The following is a 27,283-nucleotide window of genomic DNA, read 5'->3' as shown; positions in this document are numbered from 1 at the left end:
CAAGCACAAAGTTTTACACATGTTTTATGGCCTATAGATATGGTGGAGTCTGGAATTTGAGGCCCACTGTAGGATGGTCTGAATGCAGGTGCGAGGGGTCCTAATCAGTCGTAATGAATGGAGCTTTGTTCAGCGACGCCTGGCGCAGGCCTGGAGGAGGTTTCAGGAATTTCAGGGGGTACCAGCAAACTGGAGAAGAAGCCTGGGAACCAAGGTCAACTTTAACGAGGGTCCCGAAGAGTATCATCATGGAGTTTTGCCGCTGAAATTGGTACCACGTGAGGGGCGTCCCGAGGGGCGTTCCTATCGGAAATGTGATTTTGTATTAGGGAAAGCGACTCGGGGTAGAGACAGAGCAGATGATTTTGGGAGCCTAAGAAAGCGGTTGGGTAGGCAGATAGGCTGATCACAAGAAACCGATTTACAGAAGAGACTAAGAGAAGTGCGTGATCTTCTTAGGAAGTCACCACGGCTGACACCTTTTTAGGTAAAGATCTTGTTAAGTAGGGATGTCACTTAGTCTAGTGTAGGGACAGACTAAACTTATATTTTCCTTTTCTGTAAATGACTCTCAGGTTGCAACTCACAGCGATTCTTGCAACGCTCATGCTCTTTGAAGTAGTTTTGATAATTTCCTTTTGTCGTTTAAGGATATTCAGAGAGTATCTTTTTGTACTAATACCTGTATACCTTTTGAATCTTATTCTGAGATGTTTGTATCTTCAGATACTTTTGACTTTGAATTAAAACTTTTTAACCTTTCTCAGTGGTAAGTGGTTCTTTAGAGTGGTCTAAGTTCTTAATTGACTAACCTAGTAGTAGATTGTCTTTTACTCAATGACAGGTACCAACGATTCAGTCGACATGATTAGGGATCTGGTAAGATAACTAGTGACCAGAAACCCCGCGTTAACAGTAGACGTATAGATGATTTAAATAAACATCATCGGCCTTAACCCACTACTGCTAAAACATGTTTTCAGTTTTAATAAGCCTGCCCTGCCACGACTTTACTGGGTCAGTGGATTTTAATTACTTTTTTTACTCTATTTGAAATTCTACGAAGCTTTGCTCTCAGAGAGGAATTTGGAGGTTTTTATAATGAAAAGCATACTACTGGGCGTCTGATTTCTGGTGTAAGAAACGCATACTTGTTCACGCCTTCCTTAGATCGATCAGTTATCTCTGACATTAAAATGCCTTTGTGAATTAGTCGCAGCCTGTTTTAGGAATTTCCTGCACTAAACGCCAACTCGGGGGTTTCTGCTGATCATTTAATTTTGCATGTGCCACAGAAGAAAGATGTTTTTCTGTCTCCGAACCACCGTTGTAGAATTTCTTGCTACTATTCCTCCTTCAAAATCATTCACTAATGGGTAATTGTGAGGACTTAAAGCCCATCTGTTTTAGAAAGACTGCCTCCTTGCTGTTCCCATGGTTCCTTTCTTTCGAAAAGAAAAAATGCTGTCCGGTTGTTGTCTGAAAAGGCCCGGACATACTACATAGGGCTTTAATCAAAATTGTATGTATTAATTTATAACTTGAGTTTTGTGCCTTGGTTTCTTTTAATTAATAATCAGAGGCCATTAGTGCATCTTTAGAACACATTTAGAAGGGCTTTCTATTTATATTTGCAGCTTAAAGTTTGTTCAGATAAGGAGGGAAAAAACAGGATTTAGATCATTCTGCTTATTTTGGTGACGCCTGTTACTACCTGTGTTGACGGTAGTAAACCGGCCAGGTGGCAATCTTAGCTTTTCCGACGAAGTGCTGACATCTGCTGCATTGCCTTGGAACATTTTAGTTTGCAGTAGGCACTACAAGTTTCCAAAACATTACTGTTAATCTCAACTGTGCATACACAGTGCAACATAAATAGACACAAGAGAGAAGTATTCATACAGTGTATTTAAATAACATTCAGTTTCATAGACAACACCATTTGAATAGTACACATTATGCCATTTGCATGTCCTTGTACTGCTTTGTCAGTCCATAATTTTTCCTCGTGAGGTAAATATTTGGGCGTTTTTGAACCCAATCAGAATTGGAGCTAAAAAGCGATGGTTTACTTTTGTAATAGCACTGGTTCTGTTTAAATCATAAAGAAAGGCAGAAAGCCAGTGCTGTCATTACATAATAAGTGCTGTAAAACCCAGTAGTACACCCTTTGGTATAATTCAGGTTACACTTTCCAAACTATTGTGATACAAAAGTTAAATCGTAGCAAAAAAAAATAATCACTCCAGAAAAATGTGCTACTGAGCACTGTATAAATTTAAAACACATATTTGAAAATTCTGGTAGTGATTGCACATTTCCAATACAAGACCAAAGGTCAACAAAAAGATTTTGCCAGTGGAGTTTATACACTTTGCATTCCATGAGGGTTGCACAGTTTATTAATTCTCTGAAACATTTATTGCAGAACAGTTTTCTTTCCAAAGCTATTCTTTGAAAGGCATGTGCCACTGAAAGTGAAATGTTGCATTACACCCACAGTGCCAAAATGTTCCCCATAATATATATATCACAACCTTTGTGAGTTTTCCAGAGTTTGTAAAAAAGTTCACAAGGGGAAACACTTAGCATGCTCTTCTGCAAGATCTTTCAACAATCACACTGCTATGCAGGGCCCTTCCATCATGCCATTCCAGGTGCCATTTTCAAAGCACTGGCTGGTTTGCCAGTGCACATCACCCCTACGAGGTCCTAAAATGTTGTTACCTAGATAGCTCAAAAACAATGCAGTTTTCCATTTCACAAACTACTGCCGGTTCTGGACACCCTTTCACCAGGGTATTGTATCTGTCATCTAGTTCAGTGTTTAACTCAAAAGCATTAGGTTACAGGATCAGCCTTATACTAAAGGCTAGAATAGCTCTTTTTGTCCCTGCTGATGACCCACTACATCACTGAAACAAACATCTGTTTCACAATATGCGTCTACTTGGTCTCCGTGGACAGTCGGCTTGATGGCCTTCTGCCTGCCTGTAGCTCTTTCCAGCTTTCACATGAGTGCCTGGCGGCCTGTTATTGGGACACGAAAGAAGATCGAACTAGCAAGTCAATATGAAATTCCTGTCTTTTCCTGTTTAGAGCACTGTTCTGGTGGACCCTGAGACAACCATTTTTGTGAGTTCCATGCCGGTACATCATAGTTCTTAAAAGTACCATCCAGGTTCCCATTCACTGTTCCAAAGAGCTTAATATACCTGGAAAGAGGATGTTGTACAGCCATTTTCTTAAGCTCCAAGTCATTTTTTTCAGCTAAGATGTGTTTAATCTGTTTTTCTAACAAAAGGATGTTCATTGTTCATAGACAACAACACATTAATGTAAGGAAACATTTTTACAGGAGCATCATACAAGTATAAGCTATATTGTCGGTTAGTCTGTTCCGTAAGACAATGTAAAAAATATTTTAAAAAATCATTTTTGTGTCACCCCCTTTAGTCACAGGTGTCCAAAAACATGCCATCACCAGACTGTTTTTCTTGTATTTCAAAAAGCCGGGTCAATCATTCGATGATTAAAATATCCGGTTAGTTGCTATTGCTAGTTTGCAAACTGCGATGGATGCCACACCACGGAGCCGGCTGATACCTCTATGATATACATTGAAGAAGAAAAAGCACAGCATACTTGATATTTTAATCATCGAATGATTGACCCGGCTTTTTGAAATACAAGAAAAACAGTCTGAAAAACTAAAAGAGAGTAAACCTGGTACTACATTGGATATACTTAAAGAGGAGACTTATTCGATCCATAAGGAACTAAGAAATACGATACTCTTCGCCCTGAAGAAGTCCTTGTAGAACGAAACGCATTGGCTACGGCTACGGTCTGTTTTTTATTGAACAAAAACTTGATGAAATAAATAAAGAAGTTACTACAAACAACAACTCCACTGAAGATTCATTTATTTATTTATTCATTTATTTTTTGCAATTTATTAAGCGCAACGTATACCCGTGGGCGTCTTGGCGCTGATGAGATTCCCTAAATATCATATTTTGTTGTGAACCAGATGTACCTGTAACTGAAATGTTTTTTGTTACATAGACTGTAATTATTTTGTAGAGTGCTGAACTAATGGATATTTTGCTTTGAGAATAAGACTCGTCAGTCTTAGGAGATTTAGGGGTTCTGAATCTCTGGTCCGTTGCACCTAAAGCTTGAGACAAATGAATTACTAAAGGATAGGTGCAATTGTATGTAGCCCCAAACCCCATGGTCCTGTGTGTCGCATTAGTAAGATGTGTATGCGGTGAAGTTGAGCCCAGATGTTTCTTAAAATCCCACGTTCGACTACTTGAGTTGGAATTGTTTTGCTCAGAATTATTACTTCTTACTTGAGCCTAATCCACAACTTTGTGTAAAGGTTGTTCTTAGGTCTTGACTGAGCCAGCGCGCATGCGCTGCTCTGTGAGACTTTTTGTAAGGGCTCCAAGCTTTACTTTTCACACGCTCGTGCGTGTGGTTTTTTTGTTTGCATTTTTCCTATTGCAAAGGCGGGTGTATGTCCTGCCTTTTCCAAGAAATGTATCCGCCCAGGCCTACGGCTTGCGGTTACGAGCCAGGGCGTGCAGTGTGCCATCTGTTATCTGTCAGATATCACATGAGCGTGCACACACCACGCAGCTGGCATGTTGGTGACTTGTTCTTTCATCAGCCAGCCCTGCGCACAAAACCCATGAATTTTATTTTATTTATTTAGAGGTTTGTATAGCACCAGAATCAACTCCGGGGAGTATCTCTGCACTTTTGGACATGAATCAATTGCACATGCTTCAACTGTGAATTTGAAAAGCAAAACCAGGTGGTTTTAAGTAATTTCCTAAAAAGAAGGTGATTCAAACATTCTCTTAAATGAAGGAGGAGTTCTTTCCAGTATTGTGGGCCGAGATATGACCAACAAGTGTTTAGTACTGGAATACATGGATCTGGAGGGATGATAGGGGATAAACTTTTCTGACAGATAGCTGGGGCCAAGATTGGGTAATGCCTTATGGATAGTGCAACAGATCTTAACTTTTATTCGTTGGCGTATGGGGAGCCAATGAAGTTTTACAAGAAGAGGGCTGGAAGCTGATCTAGGGGGCATGTTCAAAACCAGCCGTGCCGCCGTGTACTGTACTACCTGTAGTTTGCTGATCGAAGTTTCATTGGCAGAAAGCAACAGACCATTGCAATAATCTAGGCGACTGAGTATGAGTGCCTGAGTCAAAGTCTTTCGAACAGTCTGGGAGTAAAGGAAAGACTCTTCGAAGTAGGCCCGCAGTATGGAAACAAGTTTCAACTGTCTGGTCAATATGCTCCTTGAAAGTGAGGGCATAGTATAGATGACCTCCCAAGTTCTTAACAGACGTTTTTGGGACGGGAGGCTTCCCAAGATTGATAGGCCACCAATTAGGTGACCATAGTGTGGGACCCTCCCCAAAAAGTAGAAGCTCAGTTTTCTCAACATTACATTGAAGGAAATTATTCTACATCCATTGTGAAATGGCATTCATGCCCAAAGAGAAGGTCTCCTGGATGGTAGGAGTGAGTTTATCAAAAGGAAAGAGCAACTGTGTACCGTCGTCATATGAAATTGGAATGAAGCCATATTTTCTTAGAACATTAGCTAAGGGAGGCACGTAGATATTAAATAAAGTAGGGCTCGGACAGGAGCCCTGTGGGACTCCCTTGGAGAGTTCCATGGGTGCCGAGCGATACGGGCCTAGATTAACTGTCTGAGATCGACCAGATAGAAAACTTGACATCCACTGAAAGGCGGAGTCTCTCAGTCCCATTTCCTTCAGCCTTCTGAGCAATATTTGATGGGAAACTGTGTCGAATGCGGAGGATAGGTCCAATATCACCGGAATCATAGAGTGGCCCTTGTCTAGGGTCATTCTGATGTTATCTGTGACCACTAGCAGGGCTGATTCGGTGCAATATTTGTCAAGCGCCAACATGGCTTTAACAGCGTGTAAATGTTGGCTGTCATCTCAGGGTTGGTCACCCGACACCTCGGCCCGGCTCTCACGATCTGTGTGTTTTTATTCATCCTCGCAGCTGCCAATGAACCTAACCTTTACAGCTGCATGGTGCATAGTCTGGCGGGTATTTATTATATGACAATATAGCTGACAGGAGGAACGCCAAGCTGCACCTACACGTCTCCCTTTGAATTCCCCTCAGAAAATTATCTCTTCTTTGATTGATGGCGCAGGCCTTTGACTGCTCTCAGCTCTTAAACAAGCCTTGCCATCTGCGGCATAACATAAAATGACGACCCCCCATGTAGAATGTGACGAGGACCCCTCCAATCTACTGTATCTCACAGATATCTATCGACCTGGCCTGCTTGGGGGCCCACTCTAGGGTTGCCCACTCCCACACGCCCAGTGTTAGGCCCCTACTGGTCACTGATATCATATTTAGGCTGTGCGACAAACTGAGTGAAAAAAACTGTGAAGAGAGGCAGCGAGCCAGCCACCAGCCGATGCGAGGCTCAGACTACAGGGGCATTACCGACAGGCGCCACACCTTGCTGTCTCAGGAGAGGGGCAACTTAAGACACATTTGACAGGAAAACACGAAGCTCTGATGTAAATGCGAGCTATAAAGCGGTTAAAATAGTATCTAAAATACTCCAGGATGTCCTTCTTTCGTGTCAGTTTACAAGCCTGAAGACTTTTAAAGCCAGCACCATATTTTTAACCACCCCTTGGTGGAGCCCAGTAAGCAGCAACTAGCTAGTAAGGCACAGTGTAGACTGCAGCCAGGCGAGGGAGGCAAAGTTCCCGAAGGGACAACTGAATTGTCTCTAACCACCTCGCGCTTTGCTGAATTGCGTTAGGAGACAGCCTCATAATGTGGTGAATCAAAAGAGAGAGGCAGCCTAGGAGTCATTTAGATAACCAGTAAGTAACTGTAGCCTTCCTGCTTTTCCGCTCATGTGGGATGTGGCATGTTTTGTACCACCACCCTTTCATATTCAGACGTCTCAGACAGAGCCTCTGTAGGACTCAAAACGGGGTTACCTGGTATTGTTGAGGTATGCTAGAGGAACACATTGCTACAAATAAGGTCACATTTCTTCATGAGGAAAATGACATAATGCGGAAAAACTTTCCTCGCATTTAAAGTTATTACTGCATTATCGTTTCAATTGTGACTTGTGTATGCCTGGTTTCATTGACCAATTAATCTTCGGTTTGTAATGGGAACACATTACACAGAGAACCTTCCAGAAAAATCACACAACTAAAAGTCATTATATATCAATATTGTTGCAAGTCTCTGCAAAAAAATTAATTTATATTTTTGCGAATGATGGGGTTACAGTTTATACAGTTATCAATATTCGAAACATCCATAGAGGTTCAAATTAAAGAAGGGCAGTGCCTGGCCATTTTAAACGGTGGGTCAAATATATTGAACTCTGTCATAGTCTGACCCCTACAGTACGTGCTCGGGTGAAACGACGAATGCCTTAATCAGGGCCTTAATGTAAACGCCTGCAGAGGGTTTACATTTTGCCAGTATCTTCGGTACGCTTATTGGCTACTTCAATTAAAATCAATAAAAGTTTAAACAAAGTTTTATACTTAGCGCATAAACTAAAATGAAAATACTTTTATGCAACACTAAGCATCCGGGATGTTGTTTTTCACAAGGCACAAGTTTATAAAAACCTTGCCGATGAACTTCCCTCCCCTGAACATTGTAAGCACATTTGTTTGGCCACATTTACATTTTGTTGGTTTGGGAACATGCACTCCCTATCTTTTTACTATGAGACACCCTCCGTTCTTCCTATTTACCCTCAGCCTCTCCCTTTCGTTAAAAAGAGTTTCTCTATTACGCCGGTGTCTGGTGGAACGGTGATCGGCAAATCCTTGCAAAAACCCGAAAATTGCAGAGAAAAGAAGAACCTTTGCGCAAAAACTTTAAAAAAAAATATATAACAACACTGATCATCCAGGATGTTTATTTTCACAAGGCACTGGCGCTACCACAAATATAAATTACAATGTTGTGTTCACAACTGTTTTCTGGAAGCAGACCAGCACCGCCACAGTGATAGCAAGCAGACAGCACACCTCCACCACTTCCCAAAGAAAACAAGCATTTACAATGCAACGGTTTCGCCTTTGCAAAAGTTAGAGCTATTGGCATTGTAAATGACAAAAATGTTATTAATGTGTTGGTTTTGAAAACAGATAAATAAATGGCATTGTAATTTACATTGCCAACAGCTTAATCTCTCGCAAATGTAAGACCTATTGTACCCTACTGGACGAGCTCAGCAGACAGCAATTACTACCACACACACACACCCAGAGCCAGCCACACACACACACCCAGAGCCACACACACACACCCAGAGCCACACACACACCCAGAGCCACACACATACACCCAGAGCCACACACACAACCAGAGCCACACGCACACACACACACACACACACACAGCCACACACACACACACACACACACACAGAGCCACACACACACACAGAGCCACACACACACACACACCCAGAGCCACACACACACACACACACACACCCAGAGCCACACACACACACACACCCAGAGCCACACACACACCCACACACCCAGAGCCACACACACACCCACACACCCAGAGCCACACATACACCCAGAGCCACACACACACACACACCCAGAGCCACACACACACACACACACACCCAGAGCCACACATACCCACACACCCAGAGCCACACACACCCACACACCCAGAGCCACACACACCCACACACCTAGGAGAGCAAGCACAGCGAGGGGGCAGGGAAGCAAGCACAGCGAGGGGGCAGGGAAGCAAGCACAGCGAGGGGGCAGAGAAGCAAGCACAGCGAGGGGGCAGGGAAGCAAGCGCAGCGAGGGGGCAGGGAAGCAAGCGCTGCCAGGGGGCAGGGAAGCAAGCGCAGCCAGGGGGCAGGGAAGCAAGCGCAGCCAGGGGGCAGGGAAGCAAGCACAGTCATGGGGCAGGGAAGCAAGCACAGCCATGGGGCAGGGAAGCAAGCACAGCGCCCCCCTTGTGTCTCTTCCACAGAACAATTCGTGGAGAAGTCGTCATGTGCCCAGGCCCTGGGGGAGCTCTCCCTAATCTTGACATTGCAAATAAAAGAAACGTCATCAATCTCGCTGCAAAAACAAGTGAGTGTGTGTGAGAGTTTGTGTGTGAGAGTGAGTGAGTGTGTTTCCACCCGTGGCCTCGATGTTGTTCACGCTTAAGATGCAAGCACAGCGAGGGGGTAGGGAAGCAAGCACAGCAAGGAGGCAGGGAAGCAAGTGCAGCGAGGGGGCAGGGAAGCAAGCGCAGCCAGGGGGTAGGGAAGCAAGCACAGCCAGGGGGCAGGGAAGCAAGCGCAGCCAGGGGGCAGGGAAGCAAGCGCAGCCAGGGGGCAGGGAAGCAAGGGCAGCCAGGGGGCAGGGAAGCAAGCACAGCCAGGGGGCAGGGAAGCGAGCACAACCAGGGGGCAGGGAAGCAAGCACAGCCAGGGGGCAGGGAAGCAAGCACAGCCAGGGAAGCAAGCACAGACAGGGGGCAGGGAAGCAAGCATAGCCAGGGGGCAGGGAGGCAAGCACAGCCAGGGGGCAGGGAAGCAAGCACAGCCAGGGGGCAGGGAAGCGAGCACACCGCCCCCTTGTGTCTCTTCCACAGAACAATTCGTGGAGAAGTCGTCATGCGCCCAGGCCCTGGGGGAGCTCTCCCTAATCTTGACATTGCAAATAAAAGAAACGTCAGCAATCTCGCTGCAAAAACAAGTGAGTGTGTGTGAGAGTTTGTGTGTGAGAGTGAGTGAGTGTGTTTCCACCCGTGGCCTCGATGTTGTTCACGCTTAAGATATGTTTTGTAAGTGCTGCCCCATTATCTCCTCACAAAGGTGCTGGTCACTCCTACACCTGCAAAAGTGGCACAGCGAACAGAGTTACATCCTAACGAAACAAGCCGTGATGCTGGTCATTTACGTTCACTTGTGTATTAACATATTCTTCTTCAAAACTTTATCTCTTATGTTAACGTCACCAGTTAGCAGGGGCGTAGCTTCAGGGAGTTGGGAGAGTTACACCCCTAATAAATAAATTTTCTTGAAAATGGTTGGGAACAGAGGTTTTCAGTCTGGTATGCTTAGGTGAATGTCGGCTTTTACAAGGAATTGTTACAAAAACACAAAAGCACACTCTCCCTCTGCTTTGAAAATCTGAAACCCACCCCCATCACCCTAATCTTACTTACCAAGCTACGCCCCTGCCAGTTATTCCAAAACACTCATGCGTGTACTTTGCCTGGAGTCCCTTCACCCCTGCTTGCTGCAGCCACGGAGACACTTTGGGTGAAAGTCTAGCGAGAGACGGGCCACGGAGTCGAACGGGCACACGGACAGCGGGAGGGGGGGCGGGAACGGGCACACGGACAGCGGGCGGGAACAGGCACACGGACAGCGGGAGGGGGGCGGGTTAACGGGCACACGGACAGCGGGACCGGGGCGGGAACGGGCACATGGACAGCGGGAGGGGGCTTTCAGTCTGGTATGCTTAGGTGAATGTCGGCTTTTACAAGGAATTGTTACAAAAACACAAAAGCACACTCTTCCTCTGCTTTGAAAATCTGAAACCCACCCCATCACCCTAATCTTACTTACCAAGCTACGCCCCTGCCAGTTATTCCAAAACACTCCTGCGTGTACTTTGCCTGGAGTCCCTTCACCCCTGCCTGCTGCAGCCATGGAGACACTTTGGGTGAAAGTCTAGCGAGAGACGGGCCACGGAGTCGAACCGGCACACGGGCAGCGGGAGGGGGGGCGGGAACGGGCAAACGGACAGCGGGAGGGGGTGGGTTAACGGGCACACGGACAGCGGGAGGGGGCGGGAACGGGCACACGGACAGCGGGAGGGGGGGCGGGAACGGGATAAAAAAAAGTAGTACAAAATGCCGCTTACCTGCTACCAAATCAAGGAAAGTAAAATCGCGCAGCCCACCCCTGCAAAGCACACGTTGGAAATGACCAAAGCATGCCGAGACAAAAAAAAAAAAAAAACAGCCGCCCACCGCCGCATGACGCACGAAAAGAGGCGGAGAGCGAAAAAATCCCCGGAACGCCCACGAATCTGCTCCCACAATGACTGACGCATCTCTCTTCCAATGGCTAGCCTCCATTTATGGAGCTAGCCAATGGAAGAGACAGGCGGGACAAAGCCCCTTACTGCAAAACATAAGATTTCGCCTGCGCAGTGGACGCCAGGCGAAACCTAAACAGCTCTGCTGTAAACGTCTCTTCCTTCCTTTGATCCTCGCCCGCCTCCTTCTAATATGCCCCTATGTCCCCGCACATCGTAAAATGCTTTCTCTACCATCCTCCTCTCCCCTCTGCCTCTCTCTCCTCTCTCCTGTGACCCCATGTATTGCAACTTATTTCACAGTGTTTACATCTTCAGCACACAAGGCTGTTGGGCCTCAGTCAACACAGGTGTTAACCCCTGCAGGGGACTTAATTAAAGCCAGTGTATACCACGGCGCGCATGGGCAAATTTACATAAAACCAAAAACCTTACAGTAAATCTACACTACAATAAATAAGTCGACCACTTTCCACCTAGCCCCATATTTTACATCATTTTTGGGTATATTTTGGGGGTGTACTACGCAAAAATGATGCCAACAGGGGCGTAATGTTATAGACAGCAGGGTACTTAAATTACGCCAGTATCTGGCGGGACGGTCATCAGCAAATCCTTATAAAAACTAAAAGAATTCAGGAAAAAGAAGAACTTTTCCGCGCAAACTTAATACAAATAAATTATAAATACACAAATCATCCAGGATGTTAATATTAACAAGGCACAAGTTTAAATCATAATTAATTACTTTGGATATCAGCTTCTCTCCCTTAAACATCGTAGGTACGTTTGTTTTCCACATTTTTTAAAACATGTACTTCCTGTCTTTATGATCTGAGCCACCCTCTGTTCATATTTACTCTCAAACTCTCCCTGAAAATGGCGTGTACACACTCACTTTGTACTTGGAAGTAACTGCGCTTCTTTTAATGCCAGTCTTGCTTCTCGTAAGCAAGGACTATAAGTACACTGTACGTATTTATGCAACACTTGCAGGTTTTCAAAGCACATAAATAAAAGGCATTTTCATTTACACCAATAGCTCAAACTCTCGCAAATGTGAGACCTATTGTATTGCAAATTCTTGTTTCCAAATGTGTTGAGCAGTTATGAAGCATCAGTAGTTTGACATTATTGAAGTTCAAGAACCAACATATCAATTTGTGTAAGTAAAACAAAGGTGCTGTATTTCCTCAGCTTTTCCCTGTAATTGAAAGTATTCAATGCTGGCTTTTGGCAAGCATTAAGATACCTAATAATTGGAACAATTGCAAACTTTTTAGGTCGAGCCTGGGCATCGCATGTGCTGTTCTGCGATCCAAGCTGTATTGAATTATTTACTTGAAGCCCTGCCCACTCTCCATCCATATTTGTCATTGGCTTGTGTCATTGTCCTTTGTAAATGCTGGCTTCTGATACGTTATTAGGCTTGTTAATCCCTCCTTAGTACTGCCTTATCTTCATTTGTACCCTCCCATGATGACTGGACCTTTTACTTCAGTTGTTACACGGTACGTATTCCTTAGTCCGTGAGCACTGTCAGCCTGATTCATGAAAAAGGGAATCTGCGATTCTTAAATAGCGATTTACAGCGAATCGCAATTTGAAAAGCGCAGATCGGCATTCATCATAGTTAGCGAGAAAAAAAGCGATTCGCTCCCGGCCGCAAAAAGCGTTAGCGAATTACTAAAATCGCAGAAAAATCGCAATTACCCTCAAAATCCGTGTCGATTTAGCGATATCGCTATTAGCGATATCGCTAATTGCGAGATCGAAAAATACGATCTCGCTAGTAGCGAGATCGCAAAAACGGGAAGTCGCTTTTCGAGCACAGTGATGACATCACAACCAGGAAGCAGGCAGTTCCCACCCCCATTCAGTACTGTTAGACTGATCTCGAGGCTGCAGCTGAACAGAGTTCCTACCAGGACACCTCCAAACCTGCTAATCCCACCCATTTGTGACTGCAGCAATGTCAGAGGAGCCAGCATCAGGGCCCAGTGACCCCAGGCGCAAGAGGAAGCTAAAGTTCTCCGAACAGGAGTTGGAGCACCTCATTGAGGGAGTGGTTGAGAACCACTCCAAACTATTTGGGAAGGACTCCAGGAGGGTGCCGGAGGTGGAGAGACGTCGCATCTGGCTTGGGATAGCTGCTAAAGGGAACGCTGTGGGCGTGACACACAGGTCACTGGATGAGCTGAAGAAGCGGTGGTACGACCTCCGAGGTCGTGCCAAGGAGAGGGTGGCAGAGAGGCTGGGTGAGACCCAGGCTACTGGGGGCGGAGATCCAACAGTCCCTCCCAACACCCCCATGGAGGACCGCGTGGAGGACACTCTGGAGCCAGAGGCGTGCATAGGGGTCGTCAATCTGGACTCATCCCGACCCAGCCAAGACAGCCAAGGTAAGTGGCATGCGACTGCGACCCTGTCCCCTAACAGTGGCCATGGCCCTATAGCCTCCCATATTCATCCCAAGTCATGCAAACCATGCACATTAGGTCATGCCCAAAAGCATTGTGGGACATATAGTCTGCCCACAATGTACAAGAACCCCAATGCAGCCTCACATGGCCCAAAGTACGCAATGCCAAAGCCAGGCAGGGAATGTCATCCAGCATGCATGTAGCAACTGCACGTGTGACAGATACATGCAATTAATTGTACGTCCTATTCCCCTCACAGGTGGCGCTGACAACCGCAGCGACAGCGACAGGCTGTTCATTGACGATGCACGAGAGGATGCCGAGGAGGTGCCAACACCGACACTTCCTGCACCATCAGGCGCAGCACCTCTCCCTGCAGCCAGGGCAACACCAACTGCGCCAGCACCATCAGGCGCGGCACCTCTCCCCGCAGCCAGGGCAACACCAACTGCGCCAGCACCATCAGGCGCGGCACCTCTCCCCGCAGCCAGGGCAAGACCAACTGCGCCAGCACCATCTGGCGCAGCACCTCTCCCCGCAGCCAGGGCAAGACCAACTGCGCCAGCACCATCAGGCGCAGCACCTCTCCCCGCAGCCAGGGCAAGACCAACTGCGCCAGCACCATCCGGCGCAGCACCTTTAACAACCACAACTCCACCACCAGCTGGACCATCTACATCTGGTGCAGCTACTCTGGTGACAGTGCGCACACCCACTGTGGGCAGCCACCAGAGCAGGCATGGCAGGGATCGCCATCAGAACACAGCACGCAGCGGCAGGAGGGGGATGGCTGTGCGCGTGCCAGGCCTGAGCATTGAGCGCCAGATGCTACGCATACACCGACTGCAGGCACGACGGCAAGGGGCTATTCAGCTGCAGCTAAACAACATTGGCCGCAATGTGGCCAATGTGGGCGTGAGGATTGAGCGCATGACGACAGCCATGGAGGCCAACACTGCTGCGCTCATATCGCAGCGCAACTCCGCCCGCCGCCGCCGGCAGCTTCTTACGCGGCTGTCAGCCTACACCCGCTCAAACTATATAATCGGGAATGCCACCTCCCAGCTCTCACGACGGTCCCTGGCGCAGCAGCAGTAGTTGATCCAATGTGTTGAGGATGTTGGACGAGTGTTGGAGCAGGTCACCACTGCCGTGCTGGCACTCCATCCTACTGGGACAGGCAATGGGGGGGGTGACGACACCAGTGAGGGCACCTCCAGTGTCAGCAGCCTGTCTGCCTCACTGGTTGGCGTGTTACGCCTCAGCACCAGGCCCAATGCAGGGACACGTGCCGTCCAAGAGGAAGAGCCCGAGAGGCGTTTGGGTGCTGCGCGCCGGAGGCGCAATTGAGTGTCATGTACATTGTCTGGGACATGCTGCTGATACAAGCATGTCCAGTGTTTTGTTAGGAGCAGTATGGCGCAATACTGCTAGCATTTGATGAATGGAGACATAACATTATTATTGTGCATTTAACAATAATATTTATTCCTGCATCATACATCGGCCTCCTGTCATTATTTCCATTGGCATGCAATTGTGATTTGTTGGGTGAGGGGAGTGGGTGCACTAGAAACTGTTCATTGTGATGTGGTTGCGGCGTCTGTGTCCTTCAGCTGGGTTCTCCCCGCGTGCATGTCGCACATGTGCAGGTGGCCGGTCGTCCCCTTCCGACTCACTGCCAGAGATCTCAACAGGTATCCGGCGCTTGGTAGCAATGTTGTGTAGTATTGCACACACAGCCACAATGCGGCAGCACACATCAGGACTGTAGTACATGGCCCCACCAGTCTTGTGCAGTATGCGGAATCTGCTTTTCAGTAGCCCAAATGTCCGCTCAATGCATTTCCTTGTGCGTATGTGTGCTACATTGTAACGCCGTTGCTGTGGTGTCGCAGGGTTGAGGTAATGGGTGAGGAGGTATTCACGGAGGGCGTAGCCACTGTCACCTGCATGAGAGGAGCAGAGGGTGAGTGCCTGTGCAGCGCAGATACTTCATCACAGTGTGACATTGTGGGGCAAGTGTACTTACCAAGTAGGTGTCCTTCACCAAAGTCTCCCCTGGCCAGTCGTGTGTGGAGGCCGCTGTGCCGGAATATGAAGGAGTCATGTGTACTCTCCGGGTACTGTGCCACAATGTCCGTGATGTATGACTTAGCATTGCAGACCATCTGGCTGTTGAGGGAGTGGTAGGACTTGCGATTGCGGTACATGTACTCCGTAGCAGATGGTGGGCAGATGTGGATGTGAGTACAGTCAATGCATCCTATCACATGTGGGAACTGCGCAACATTGTAGAATTGCTGCTTGGTCACATCCAAATCATGTTGGCTGGTGGGAAATTTGATGTGCTGGTGTAGCTGGGTCAGCATTGCGTCAAGGAAACTCCATGGGCAGCGGGACATGGTGGGCTGGGATATCCCCCCAGCAGCCGCAACTATCCCCTGGAAGCTCCCGGAGGCCAGGAGGTGCAGGCTACACAATACCTGGACATGTGTAGGCACGGCATTGGTCCGCCTTGTTGGGTGCTGCATCAGGGGGTCAAGGTCCTGTATTAGCTTGATAATCATTGCCCCATTCAGGCGGTACTTTGCATATATTTGCTCTCTGGTTTGGCCCAGCAGGGTGACCCGCTGGCGGAATATCCTCTCCTGGATTCTGCGTCTCCTCCGTGCTGCTCGCTGTAGCCTTCGCCGCCTGACCACCATGTAGAGTCCTGGCATTGTGAAAATCCTTATGCTGCTGCAGCATCTCCTTAAGTGTGTTTGGTCAGTCCAGCAACTGTTCCTGATTGGGTAACGGTTTTTCAACAAAAAAAAATTAAGGGGCTCTGATGGTTACCACCTGCTTTGGGTTGTCCTTAAAATGCGCCTCGCTAATTGCGATTTAAGGGATTTTCGGTATTAGCGATGTTTCTTGAATAGCGATTGCGATTATATTGCGGTTTCGCTATTTTTTTCGCAATTTCCCTGGTTCCTCGCTATTTCTGAATCGCAATTGGACGGCTGGCGGGAATCTGCGAAAATATTTGCGTTTTTCGTTATTCTGGCTTAGCGAATTCGCTATTTCCTTCATGAACAGCGATTTTGACTATTGCGCTCGCAATTGCTTTTTCGCAGCTATTGCGAGCGCAATTTCGGTTCATGAATCAGGCTGTATTTTCTTTAATGAGTTACTCTTACTGCAGGAGGATCTTTTGTGTGCAGTTGTGACCACCGGCTTGTTTATTTAACTCGCAGCAAACGAGGAGGTCTTCAGAGGCTATGTGAGACAGAAGGGGACAACTGACCGATGCCTTCAAGCATTTGAAATGCAATAGGTTTCGCATTTGGAAGAGTTTAAGCTATTGGCATTGTAAATGACAAAGATTTTTATTTATGTTTTAAAAACCAAAACATAAATAAAAAGCATTGTCATTTAGCTCAAACTCGTATAAATGCGAGACCTATTGAATTGCAGATGCTTGTTCTTCAAGCAACAACGCAAGACCCACCTGTGCACATGCATCCACCTAACATACACCTAACGGGCGAAGCTTTGTACTTTCTGAATACACAAATCTTCAATTGCACGTTGCACCGTTTCTAAAACGTAATATCCTATGACTCCAGACGCCTAAAAACCTATCATGTGACCAGAAAATTAGGAAAAAACGAAATTGTAATTGCATTTATATAGTTCTTACTACCCCTGACGAGGCGATAACATAAATGTGACAAAGAACCTTAAATATGAGTATTTTGCAAAACATGACAACCCCGGGTTCTGTCTGCAAACCCGTACACTATTTAGGCACTGGTATCTAAAAGAGTGGGTACTTATTGACCGTGGAGGGGTCAGACGACCCTTGCAAACATAGGTTCAGGCCCCCCGCTGCACGCCATCCACTTCAGCTATGTTTAAGGCTTCTTTCTGCGGGTACCCTGGTCTGATGATTTTATGAAATGCACAAAGTTGCTACCTGAACAAAGTTGTTACACAGAGTATTGGGGTCAGTCAGAAGATGTTACTGTGCTTTTATTTGTTTTAATCCACAGGGTTGAAGGTCACCCCTTTCCTGCAAAGCCTTTACGAGGGTCACAAAGCCACCTTCTTACTGATACGCAGTCCTGGACAGAGAGCATTGGAAACAACGAAAAGAGTAAACTTGGTAAGGTGGCAATTACTGCATGGTATTTTGTGGGCTCCTACGGGGACATATTGTGTTTACAAAAAAAACAAGAGATTGAAACACTTGTTTTCCTACTGCTGTAATGAGATGGCTGCTGACATGCTAGGATTGTCTCAGTTGGTTAAGGCAATACTTCTTCTTGATCATTCTCTATACTCCTTTATTAATTTCATTTTACTTAAGGCTTTTATATGGAATGGGCTAAAACCCAGTGGTCTAAAGGGAAAGAGTATGCAAAAGGTCTCTGATGTTAGGGGTTGTGCAATGAAGAATTATTTTAAGCAGGGGGCTTAGCTTCGGGACATCTGTTACAATGGTAATTTAGGCTTTACTCACTGCAACCATAAATAAGTTCAGGTTCAGCTTATGAAAGGATGAGAAGTAGGAGTGGAAATTGGAGTTGTACTTGGGGCAGTGCTTAATTTGTAAAAAAACATAAGTTCCAGGTCCCTCGTCAGGAGGCCATTTCAGCTTGCACAATCCATTATCCCTTACAGTGCTGCCACCTACAATACCAACACAACTACTAACCATCACACCCTACAAGTGTGACAATTCAGACTGTTTCAGGTCCCCAAAACTATAAGAATGGATTGGGCTACAGGTATTTTCTATTGTTAATGTATAGTGAATTAATTTGCAGCTTTAGTTGTGCTTATCTCTAAATTAGACAGACAGCACCACCATATTGCATTTTGTCATAAGCGCTATTGTTGACAATTAAGTGCCGGTGCCGAGGACTGGAAATCACCGGCTCAAATTAAGCACTGATTTGCGGGCAAGGGAGGCCTACTTCAGCTGTGTCATAAAGTTTCAAAGTCCTGGAGGTGCAGAATGGGGTTGAGCAGTGTTCATTACGACTCTTATTGTAATCACTATCAAAAATACAAGTGGTGGATAGGGCCCCCGTGATTGTCCTTACACTTTGGTCACCAGGGAAAGAAAGCATGGTGAAAAATATAAGCAGTTGGTGAAAGATGTGCTCAGAAACACTCCAAGGGAGAGCGAGAGAGAAAGGTAGTAAATGGGGCAAGAAGGAGGAGAAAGATAGTAAAACAGTGATAAAGGGAGAACATATGGATAAAAAGGAACATACAAAGTGAAAAAAGAGGGAGAAATTGTAGGGTGGTGGAAGAAATAAGGATGAAGATAGAATCAAGACTGAGCTGCCTTAGTATTCAGCAACTTTAGTGTTCAGCAGTGCTCGCGGTGGGCACCTAAGAAATAATTTGGGCCTGGGATTTATTTTATTTTTTCCCACACAAATTATGCACTAGTTACTCCGAGTTCCAAGCTGTAAAATTAGGACAGATATAAGAATCCTGCAAGTGGGAACTACCTTACCGGCACCAGCTGCGGTTCCTCCGCTGTGGCGAAGAAGCTTTGCCCCCCCCTGCTGAGAGCCAGCTAAGGAAGGGAAAATTAAATGATAATAAAACTATTTTATTATCATTTTATTTTTCTTTCTGCGCTTGAGCTAGCAAGCTAAGTCTGAGTGGGGCGGGCCATGACGAGAGCAGGGGGAGGCGTAGTGCACACTGTAAGTGTGCATGATGGTTTGGCCGGCTGTCTAAGGCAGGCCAAACCGTCATTCTCACTTTGATCTCTCTCTGTTTTGTACAGCCGATTGGAGTAGAGGCACAGGTACCTAGGACCTCAGCGAGCATTAACCCCTTAGCTGCGGCGGCTATTCCGCCGCAGCGCTAAGGGGGAGGTGGGGCCGCGCGGCGCTTCCGTACTCATGATGGAACTGCTCTGTCACGGCCCTCGGGTGAGCTGTGCTTGTGACGGAACGGTTCCATCACGGCCCCGCCCGGCTCATCAGAACACTCAGCCCACTCGAGGCTCGTGACGGTTCCGTCACGAGCACGCAACCGGTTAAATAGGACCGCTCTGGCCAATCACGGCGCTGCACTGTCAGGCTGTATTACCAGTATGAGAGCAGCACCGTGATTGGCATCTAGGAGCCTGGCTGTGTGTACCAGCCCCTGGGGAATCGGAGTCCGACTGGAGCAGAAGAACCGCGAGATATCAGGAAAGTGCTTTTTTCTTTTTGTTTTTTGTTATTTAGGCCCTCCCCCCACACTTCCCCAGCACCCATTAAGAAGAGCAGCCGCAACTGCTTACCGCATTATCGATGATTACAAAGTTAAAGGTTTTGATCAGAATCTAGAGCACTCCTAATAATAGCATTAAGAGTGAAATTACACTGACTGCAGTGCATAGGTACATCCACAAAGTAATCGAGTGAGTGCATGCGCTTCAGGCAGCACATGAAGAGAAATATGGTGCTGTGGTTCGCCTACCAAAAAGAATTTGAGTGGCTGGTGAAGCACTATTCCATGCCCCCATCCTTATGCTGCCTGCAGGGCAGCTGCTCATTTTCAGAACTCACGAGTGAGCACATGCAATGCATACAGAGCAATTTTACTGTTTATAGGGTGCCCCGATCCATTCTACATTTGTGTACCGGTGCATAAAAGGCCTATGCAGCTTCACGATAGGGTCTTTGGTAACTGTGTGCAGTCCTGCAGAACTTCAAATTGTTGGAGTCCAAAAGGTTGCAGATTCTCAGTGTTGATAAGATGTGTTTGAGAAATTATTTGGGATGCCAAGTTCCTCTCTTTTTCCTAATATGTTGAATGGTTTTAAGACGCAGTTCTGGTGGCACAATATATTATTTGATCATGCCATGGAAACTCCCTCTTTTGTGCTGTACACCACGTCAGGAGTTCCTCTTCATCGGTGGTACCCCAATTCCATTCAGTAATGTTGACAAGTTTCAAGGTGACCAACTTGTGGGTTGCATGGAAAACAATCCAAATCTCTATGGTCACAAACACAACACTCGCAACTTAATGTTGTTAGCATGGAGCAATATTTGTGAGTCAACCTCCATTATGAACATAAGAAAACCACTAGTACACTACTGCTCTTGTCCAGTGGCAATTGATGACATCAAAATACAGTGGGGCAGGGCGCTACATACATTAAAGAACACCTACATTAAACAATCACAATAAAACATATTAAAATAAACATCTATGAAAGAAAAAAATGTTACTTACCTTATCCTGCAGCATGCATTGCTCCAAACTTCTCCAAGCAAGAGGTGACATCACACAGGCATCTACCTTATCCAATCCAGAGGCTCCTCTCATGCTGTGAAGCAGCATGATTGAAGCATCTGGATTGGATGGGGCAGGCTGTCTCAGCGCTCCAAAGGGCACTGCAGGCCTTTGCCTGCTCCCCAACCCAGGTGTCTAAGAAAGCAGGGTTGGGGAGGTTTGAATTGTGCATGTCAGCCAGGCCGTAGGAAGATAGTCAGCCAAACCTACATGCACACTGTAAATGATGGGGCCACTCCTCATTGCTGCCAATCAGCAGCAATGATGCACTGTCCTAAGCCCCACACTCAATTTGACAGAGAATAAAAAAAGAAATGGTAATAAAATAATGTATTACCATTTTATTTTTCAGTCTTTCTGCAGAAGTATGAGGCCTCCTCCGCTCCTATGGAGGAACCGCTGGTGCTCTCATCAGACTGTCGCCAAAATACTTTATATTCCACTTTTTTTGCCCTCCCTGTTGAATATAAGCCAAATGGTATGGTTTCAATCAAGAGAAACCCAGAAACCTTTGACACATTTTTTTCCCAGAGTAATAAATCTTAGTTGGTAGCTTTTATTCGTTTTTGAATGACTAGTGTTTCCTGTTTTGTATGGTGTTTCTGTGGTCTAGTATTATAGGAATGTTTAGTTTAAATCATCAAGGAGTTGTTCTAGGTTGTCATCGGTTCCAGACCACATTGAAGGTGTTGTAGAACACATCAAGGAATTCTTTCAGACTAGCCATGAAAGAGGTAGGTTTCGGGTTCTCTTTTTTGTTACTGAAGCAGGTCTAGGGAGCAGTACGTATTGATCAAACAATATTTAGGTGTGCAACTTTAGGTTGGTAGGTGATGTAAAGCATGTGAGATCATATAAAGGGGATGATCATCTTTGTATGCAGTATTGTTGAAAGCTGTTTGTACTCCATGACTTGCAGGTCATCTAGTACCTCTGCAGCCTGTCTGTAGGCACTTTTATTAACAAAGACATCGTCCCGCAAGGACCTTCTTTTGTGAAAGGGTTTAGAGGTGTAATGTCAGATTGACAATCCTGTCTTGAAAGCTGGCATTGAACCTCTGTCTTTAGTATATTCGTGCAAATATTTAGGATGAGGTGGCTCCTATACTACAGTACATAACGTGGCATTGCAAAGACATGGCAAGCATAACTTTTAGCTACCTTCCAGAGCCGGACAAAGACTTAGGCCTGTTGGGTAGGATTGGCTTGAGGTGATGTATGTGACCCCTGTTTTCCAAGAAAGAGCAGCGTGGAGTGTTCAGAACATTTACTTTACATCAAAAGGGCAAGTGTGAAGTCTCCCATTCACAGCTAAGCGGAAACCTATGAAATAGTGGGCATTTGTTCTTTAGGCACAAATCCAGCAGGAGCTGGACCCAGAACCAGTTTGGTGTAGATGAGGAGGAGAGGACTGCTCATTTCCCTAAACTCACTCCTGGCTGGCCCATGGGCTCCCTTCAGGGGCATACAGTCTGTGTCATCTTGGAGTTCTCTTAAAATGGTGCAAAGTGGGACAGTTTGCAGTAAGGCAAACTTGATGTGCTGCAAAAGTGGAAAGGCTTGCCCTTGGGAATTTGTCCTCGTTGGTTAGGGAATGCCACGATTTACTTCCATCCACTGGCTAGTGAAACCTATAAAAGTGGCACCTCACCCAAAGCTCATCAGAGCCTTCTTCGAGCTGGCAGAATCGAAGGATTTGTGGTGCATACTCACCTATTTACTTTACTTCCTTTCAGTCCACCATGTGGATCCTTTTCTCCAGGGCGTTTTGACCCAGAAGTAAACAATACTGTTGGTGCAGAAATCCAGGTAAGTACGTATTGCAATATTTACCCATTAACTAGACCGGGCACATATGGCCCGGACTCCAGAAATGGGAAAGTACTGGTAGTAGGTATTTGTTCACATGAGTCATGCATATGTGTACATGTAACATTTGTGCAGTCAATATATACACACCTGCATTGACACATATGGAAAAGTATTCCCCACCATCGGAAACGCAGCTGCTGGGCCAGCGGTGGCATCGTAATACTGCAGGCAGGAGATCACTGTGGTCTTCTTGGGATCGCCACCAAAGCGTTATCATGATAAGACTGCCAAACTTGTAATCAGACCCTAAGTCTGAAGGTAGAAATTTTAACTGGGTGAAGACATGAAAAGTATCCATCTGACGGAAAGACTCTGTCAATCACAAACTTAGAATTTTTCCCCGTCAGAGCTTTTCTGCCAAAACCAACACATTCAGTGGGACCTTGCCTAGAGTCTATCCAGCTCGGCGGATAAAGCCTTGCCTCACTGGAGGATTTCAACAACCATTTCAGAGGTTAAGTCAGGAGGCAAAATCTTTGATCAAAACAAACCCGCTTGGTGGATCCGGCCATCAAGGTCAGCCTGAAATAATACCTAGATCCAGGTAACCCATGAATAGTGACTATTAATTTGTCCTTGCCTTTTCAAGGCTGTTTTTCTACTAAATTTTAAAAAATTAATATCTTAGGTTACCTTTCTTTGATTTTTCTTGTTTTGGTATCATTTTGTTTATTAAATTTTTTCTCTATTTGTATAAACTGGAGAAAGATTTTTATTGTTTTGTGTTTTTGGCTTGTAATTGTTTTGGTACTTCTAAATGTTACAAAACAGTGGGCTTTGGTAAGGCCCTTGCATATGATTGGAGTTCTTTGTTCCCACTCTCAGTTGTCTACTCTTGATTCAATTATTTAAACAAAACAAGGGAACCCAGGGCGCAATATGCTAAGGACCTTGGGTAGGTACATAATTTTTAAAGACAGTGGTCCTTAGGCAAGAAGAAGATTTTAGGAGAATGAATATAGACCAAATGAAACTATATTTTTATAAGAAATGTCCAGCCGGACAGTTTAATATCTTAATAGAAACAATCATGAAACTATAAAACACAGAGTGTGATAGAAGCAGGACACCAGCCGATGTCCGACTAACACACTGGGGGAACAAAAACAAGGGGAAAAGTAGTAGGCAATATCAGGTCATCTGGATATCGTAAATCATAAAACAGATAATCCACAGTATACACATATGCATGTAAGATTAGTGTCAGCTATGCATTTAGTGCATCTCAGGTCGACGACGTTTCGAACCTTAAACAAAAGCGGTTCATCCTCAGGACAAAGAATAATTGCCTAAAGAGTTAACATTCACAATTGTCCCCACTAAGTGGAAATCAATATGCCATACAATAACAAGAAAAATAAATAAGGAGAAAAAGGAGACATAAAAGATTAAACATGTCAGTAAATCAGGCCCTTATTACAACTGCGTATACAGTGCAAGTCTCATACCATGCCAAGGTATTGTACCGTAGCTATTTCCTTGACTGTAAATATCTTTATTATGTTTGTTGTACATTTTGATTTGCTCTTTTTATTCGTTTTATGCTTTACCCACTCCCCACCACCCGCTCTCCCTGAGTACCCCTCCCCCTTACAACCCGAAAAAAGGCAATTAGACTCGAGCGAGTCTGTATTGATGGACTAGCGCTACCTGACCGAAACAGAGTGACCATACAGCAATATAGAGAAGAGATAGGGGAGTACAGGAATGAGAAGATTAAGGGGGGTAGTGTGTACCGAAGGTGCATAGGAACACTGAACAACCACCTGGCAGGCCCATTGTGTCAGGCTGTGGGTCAGTTTTAGAACCTCTTGGTCTTTTTGTGGATTATTTCATTAGGGGTTTTGTTCCTGCTACCCAATGTTACATACGTGATAGTATGCATATGATCAACTTGATAGAGGAGCGCCCCTTTGACTCCACATCCAGCGTACTTTGTACTCTGGACGTGGAGTCCCTGTATACCAATATACCACAGAATGATTCATTGTTGGTTATTCAAGATATTTTGAACAGCCGTCCCAGACCCCATCGTGTACCAACAATGTTCATTTTACAACTTCTGGAAATTTGTCTATCCAAGAATTACTTCTTGTTTGATGGTCAATACTACGGCCAAATCAAAGGTACCTCTATGGGGGCTGTTTTTGCCCCCAACTTGGCTGTATTATACATGGACAGCCTTGAATGCGGACGCATCTTGACTCCGTCTAACCCCTTCCATAGTGGCATAGCCCTATGGAAGCGGTACATTGATGATATCTTTATGATCTGGAATGATTCTGTTGACCTGTTATCCCAATTTTTACATTGGCTTAATTGCAATTGTAGCGGTCTCACCTATACCCTAACCACAAGCCACTCTAGCATTCCCTTCCTTGATCTCAATATACGGGATAGAGAGGGTGTACTTATCACCAGCCTCTATAGGAAGCCCACGGAGCGCAACACTTTGTTAAGCTACAAGAGCAGCCACCCCAGAGCGCTCCGCGATTCCCTCCCTTATTCGCAATTTTTAAGGTTGAGAAGAAATTGCTACCTCAGAGACGATTACTTTAAGGAAGCACAACTACTTAGCACCAAACTTAGCGCTAGAGGCTATCCACGTAGATTGATAAGAACTTCACTCAAAAGAGCGTGGTTTTGCCCCAGGGAAGTGTTGTTGGAACCCAAACCCAAAAAAACACAGAACCGGCTGGTCTGTGTCACTACTTTTTCGCCAGCATCCAATTCTCTAACTAAGAGTATCAAGAAACACTGGCAAGTGCTGAATGCAGGCCAACTCCAACTAGACAAACCCTTGTTTGCCTTTAAGAAGTCAAAGAATCTGAAAGACCATTTGGTGCGCGCAGCATTACCCGCACCCGAACAAATGGCTACAATTGACACACTTTGGGGTCTCCCAAGACTAACTGGGCATGTTAAATGCGGCAACTGTTCTATGTGTGATAGTACTATAGAGGGTAAGGAATTCAGGCACAATGACATCGAGTATATGCGTAAAGATTTCTCCAATTGTAATAGTACAAATGCTATCTATGCCATTGTTTGTCCATGTTCTATGATCTGTATAGGGCAGACTACTCAGAAGGCATGCACAAGAATGTGCCAAAACAGGAGCAGAATACGATGCAGTACTCCTAATGCTCCCCTTGTGCACCACTTCACGGAACGGTCTCACACTGAAATGGACTTTAAATGGACTATTATTTCTCTGGTGAGACTCCCCAGCCGTGGTGGTAATCTGCAACAGTTGCTAAACAAGGAAGAACTACGTTGGATCTTGAAGACAAAGAGTCTACATACTGGCCTGAATCGCACTGAGGATTGGATCTCCTTGATTTAAGTTTCATCTTTGCTCTGTTTAATGGAACTTTATGATGTAACTGGACTATTTACTTCTGTAAAATAGGCTCTGACTTGTTCATTTGATTTTAATTGCACTTTCCCCTGTTATTCTTAGTCCCTTGAGTTCACTACAAAAGGGTTTTCATGTGGAGACAAGAATTTTCATTTTTGCTAACCTTATCAATGTGCTGCTCGACCTTATAAATATGTCACTGCGTGTTTGTATAATGTGGGTATCACTTAACGCAATTCCTGCACCGCGGTACGGCTATGTGCATTGCGGACCCTTTAGTCTTAATACACTTAAGATGGCCGCCACACCTTTAATCGGTACCCAATCCAAGATGGCCGACAGTATCGGTCATGTCTCTATTGGTCCCTGGGCCCCACGTGATCGCGAATGACACCCTTATCGCCTTCACTTTTCTCAGTGCAAGTCGTGTTGATTTTGCACGCCTGCAAGGACCCTCATTGCGGACCTGCTCCTTCTATTTTCCGGTAAGACCGCGCTGATTTCTGGCTGGATCACCTACACGATCCCTTCACACATGCCAGCATTAATGTCAGTTATTTAATTTTATTTTTCAACAGAAATCTAAACGAGGGCATCTTCCCCACCGGTAAGCCCAATCAGTAGAGCACTCACGTTTCCTTGTTTACGTGCTCACCGACACCCGTATTTACCCTCTCCCTTTCCCCATAGATCCATTGGTATGTAGAATTGGACTCACCTAATCGGTAAGGTTTTTCGCCAATTATTACGGTATCCATTTCAACGGTCACCAGACCAATTTAGTGACCGCCCCCCTTTTTTTCCCCCCCTTTTAGAAGACAGCCCTATATCGAGGTCTGTGCTGAAACTCCTTTCAGCCTCACTCCATCGGTAAGCCTCTAAATTGTTCACAACATCACCACACTCACTGAGTACCGGTTTTCTCCGCCACTCTCCCTGAAAGTCCTTCACTCTGGTCATAATTCGTGATACAGTTCACCTGTCTATTTGCGCAATAGCGATTCACTTCACTTTTTTACCCCCTTTATTAAGCATGAGCAAGTATGTGTCACTATTTGGACGCCGTGCCTCCCACCCCGCTCCGTTTTTCCAATACACTGCCTGTATTCAGCATGCATCACACTCCGTTGCCGCCGACACCTTGGCATGGTATGAGTCTTGCACTGTATACGCAGTTG

The 27,283-nt window shown here is 45.7% G+C and overlaps 1 protein-coding gene across 6 annotated transcripts in view; it reads left to right on the top strand.

Moving 5' to 3' along the window:
* The window catches only part of ZDHHC2 (zDHHC palmitoyltransferase 2), a 647,387-nt gene that overhangs the window by 548,815 nt on the left and 71,289 nt on the right, over positions 1 to 27,283 (top strand). For all 6 annotated transcript variants that reach the window (XM_078678140.1, XM_078678138.1, XM_078678139.1 and 3 more), the window contains one exon: positions 17,611 to 17,723. In XM_078678140.1, coding sequence (XP_078534266.1) covers positions 17,611 to 17,723 — 113 coding nt within the window. The remainder of the gene's footprint in view (positions 1 to 17,610; positions 17,724 to 27,283) is intronic.

The sequence above is a fragment of the Lissotriton helveticus genome, chromosome 2_2 (genome assembly GCF_964261635.1).
Source record: "Lissotriton helveticus chromosome 2_2, aLisHel1.1, whole genome shotgun sequence".
Classification (NCBI taxonomy): Eukaryota; Metazoa; Chordata; class Amphibia; order Caudata; family Salamandridae; genus Lissotriton; species Lissotriton helveticus.
Note: the sequence above shows the minus strand (reverse complement) of the source record. Positions and strands in the feature narration are given on the sequence as shown.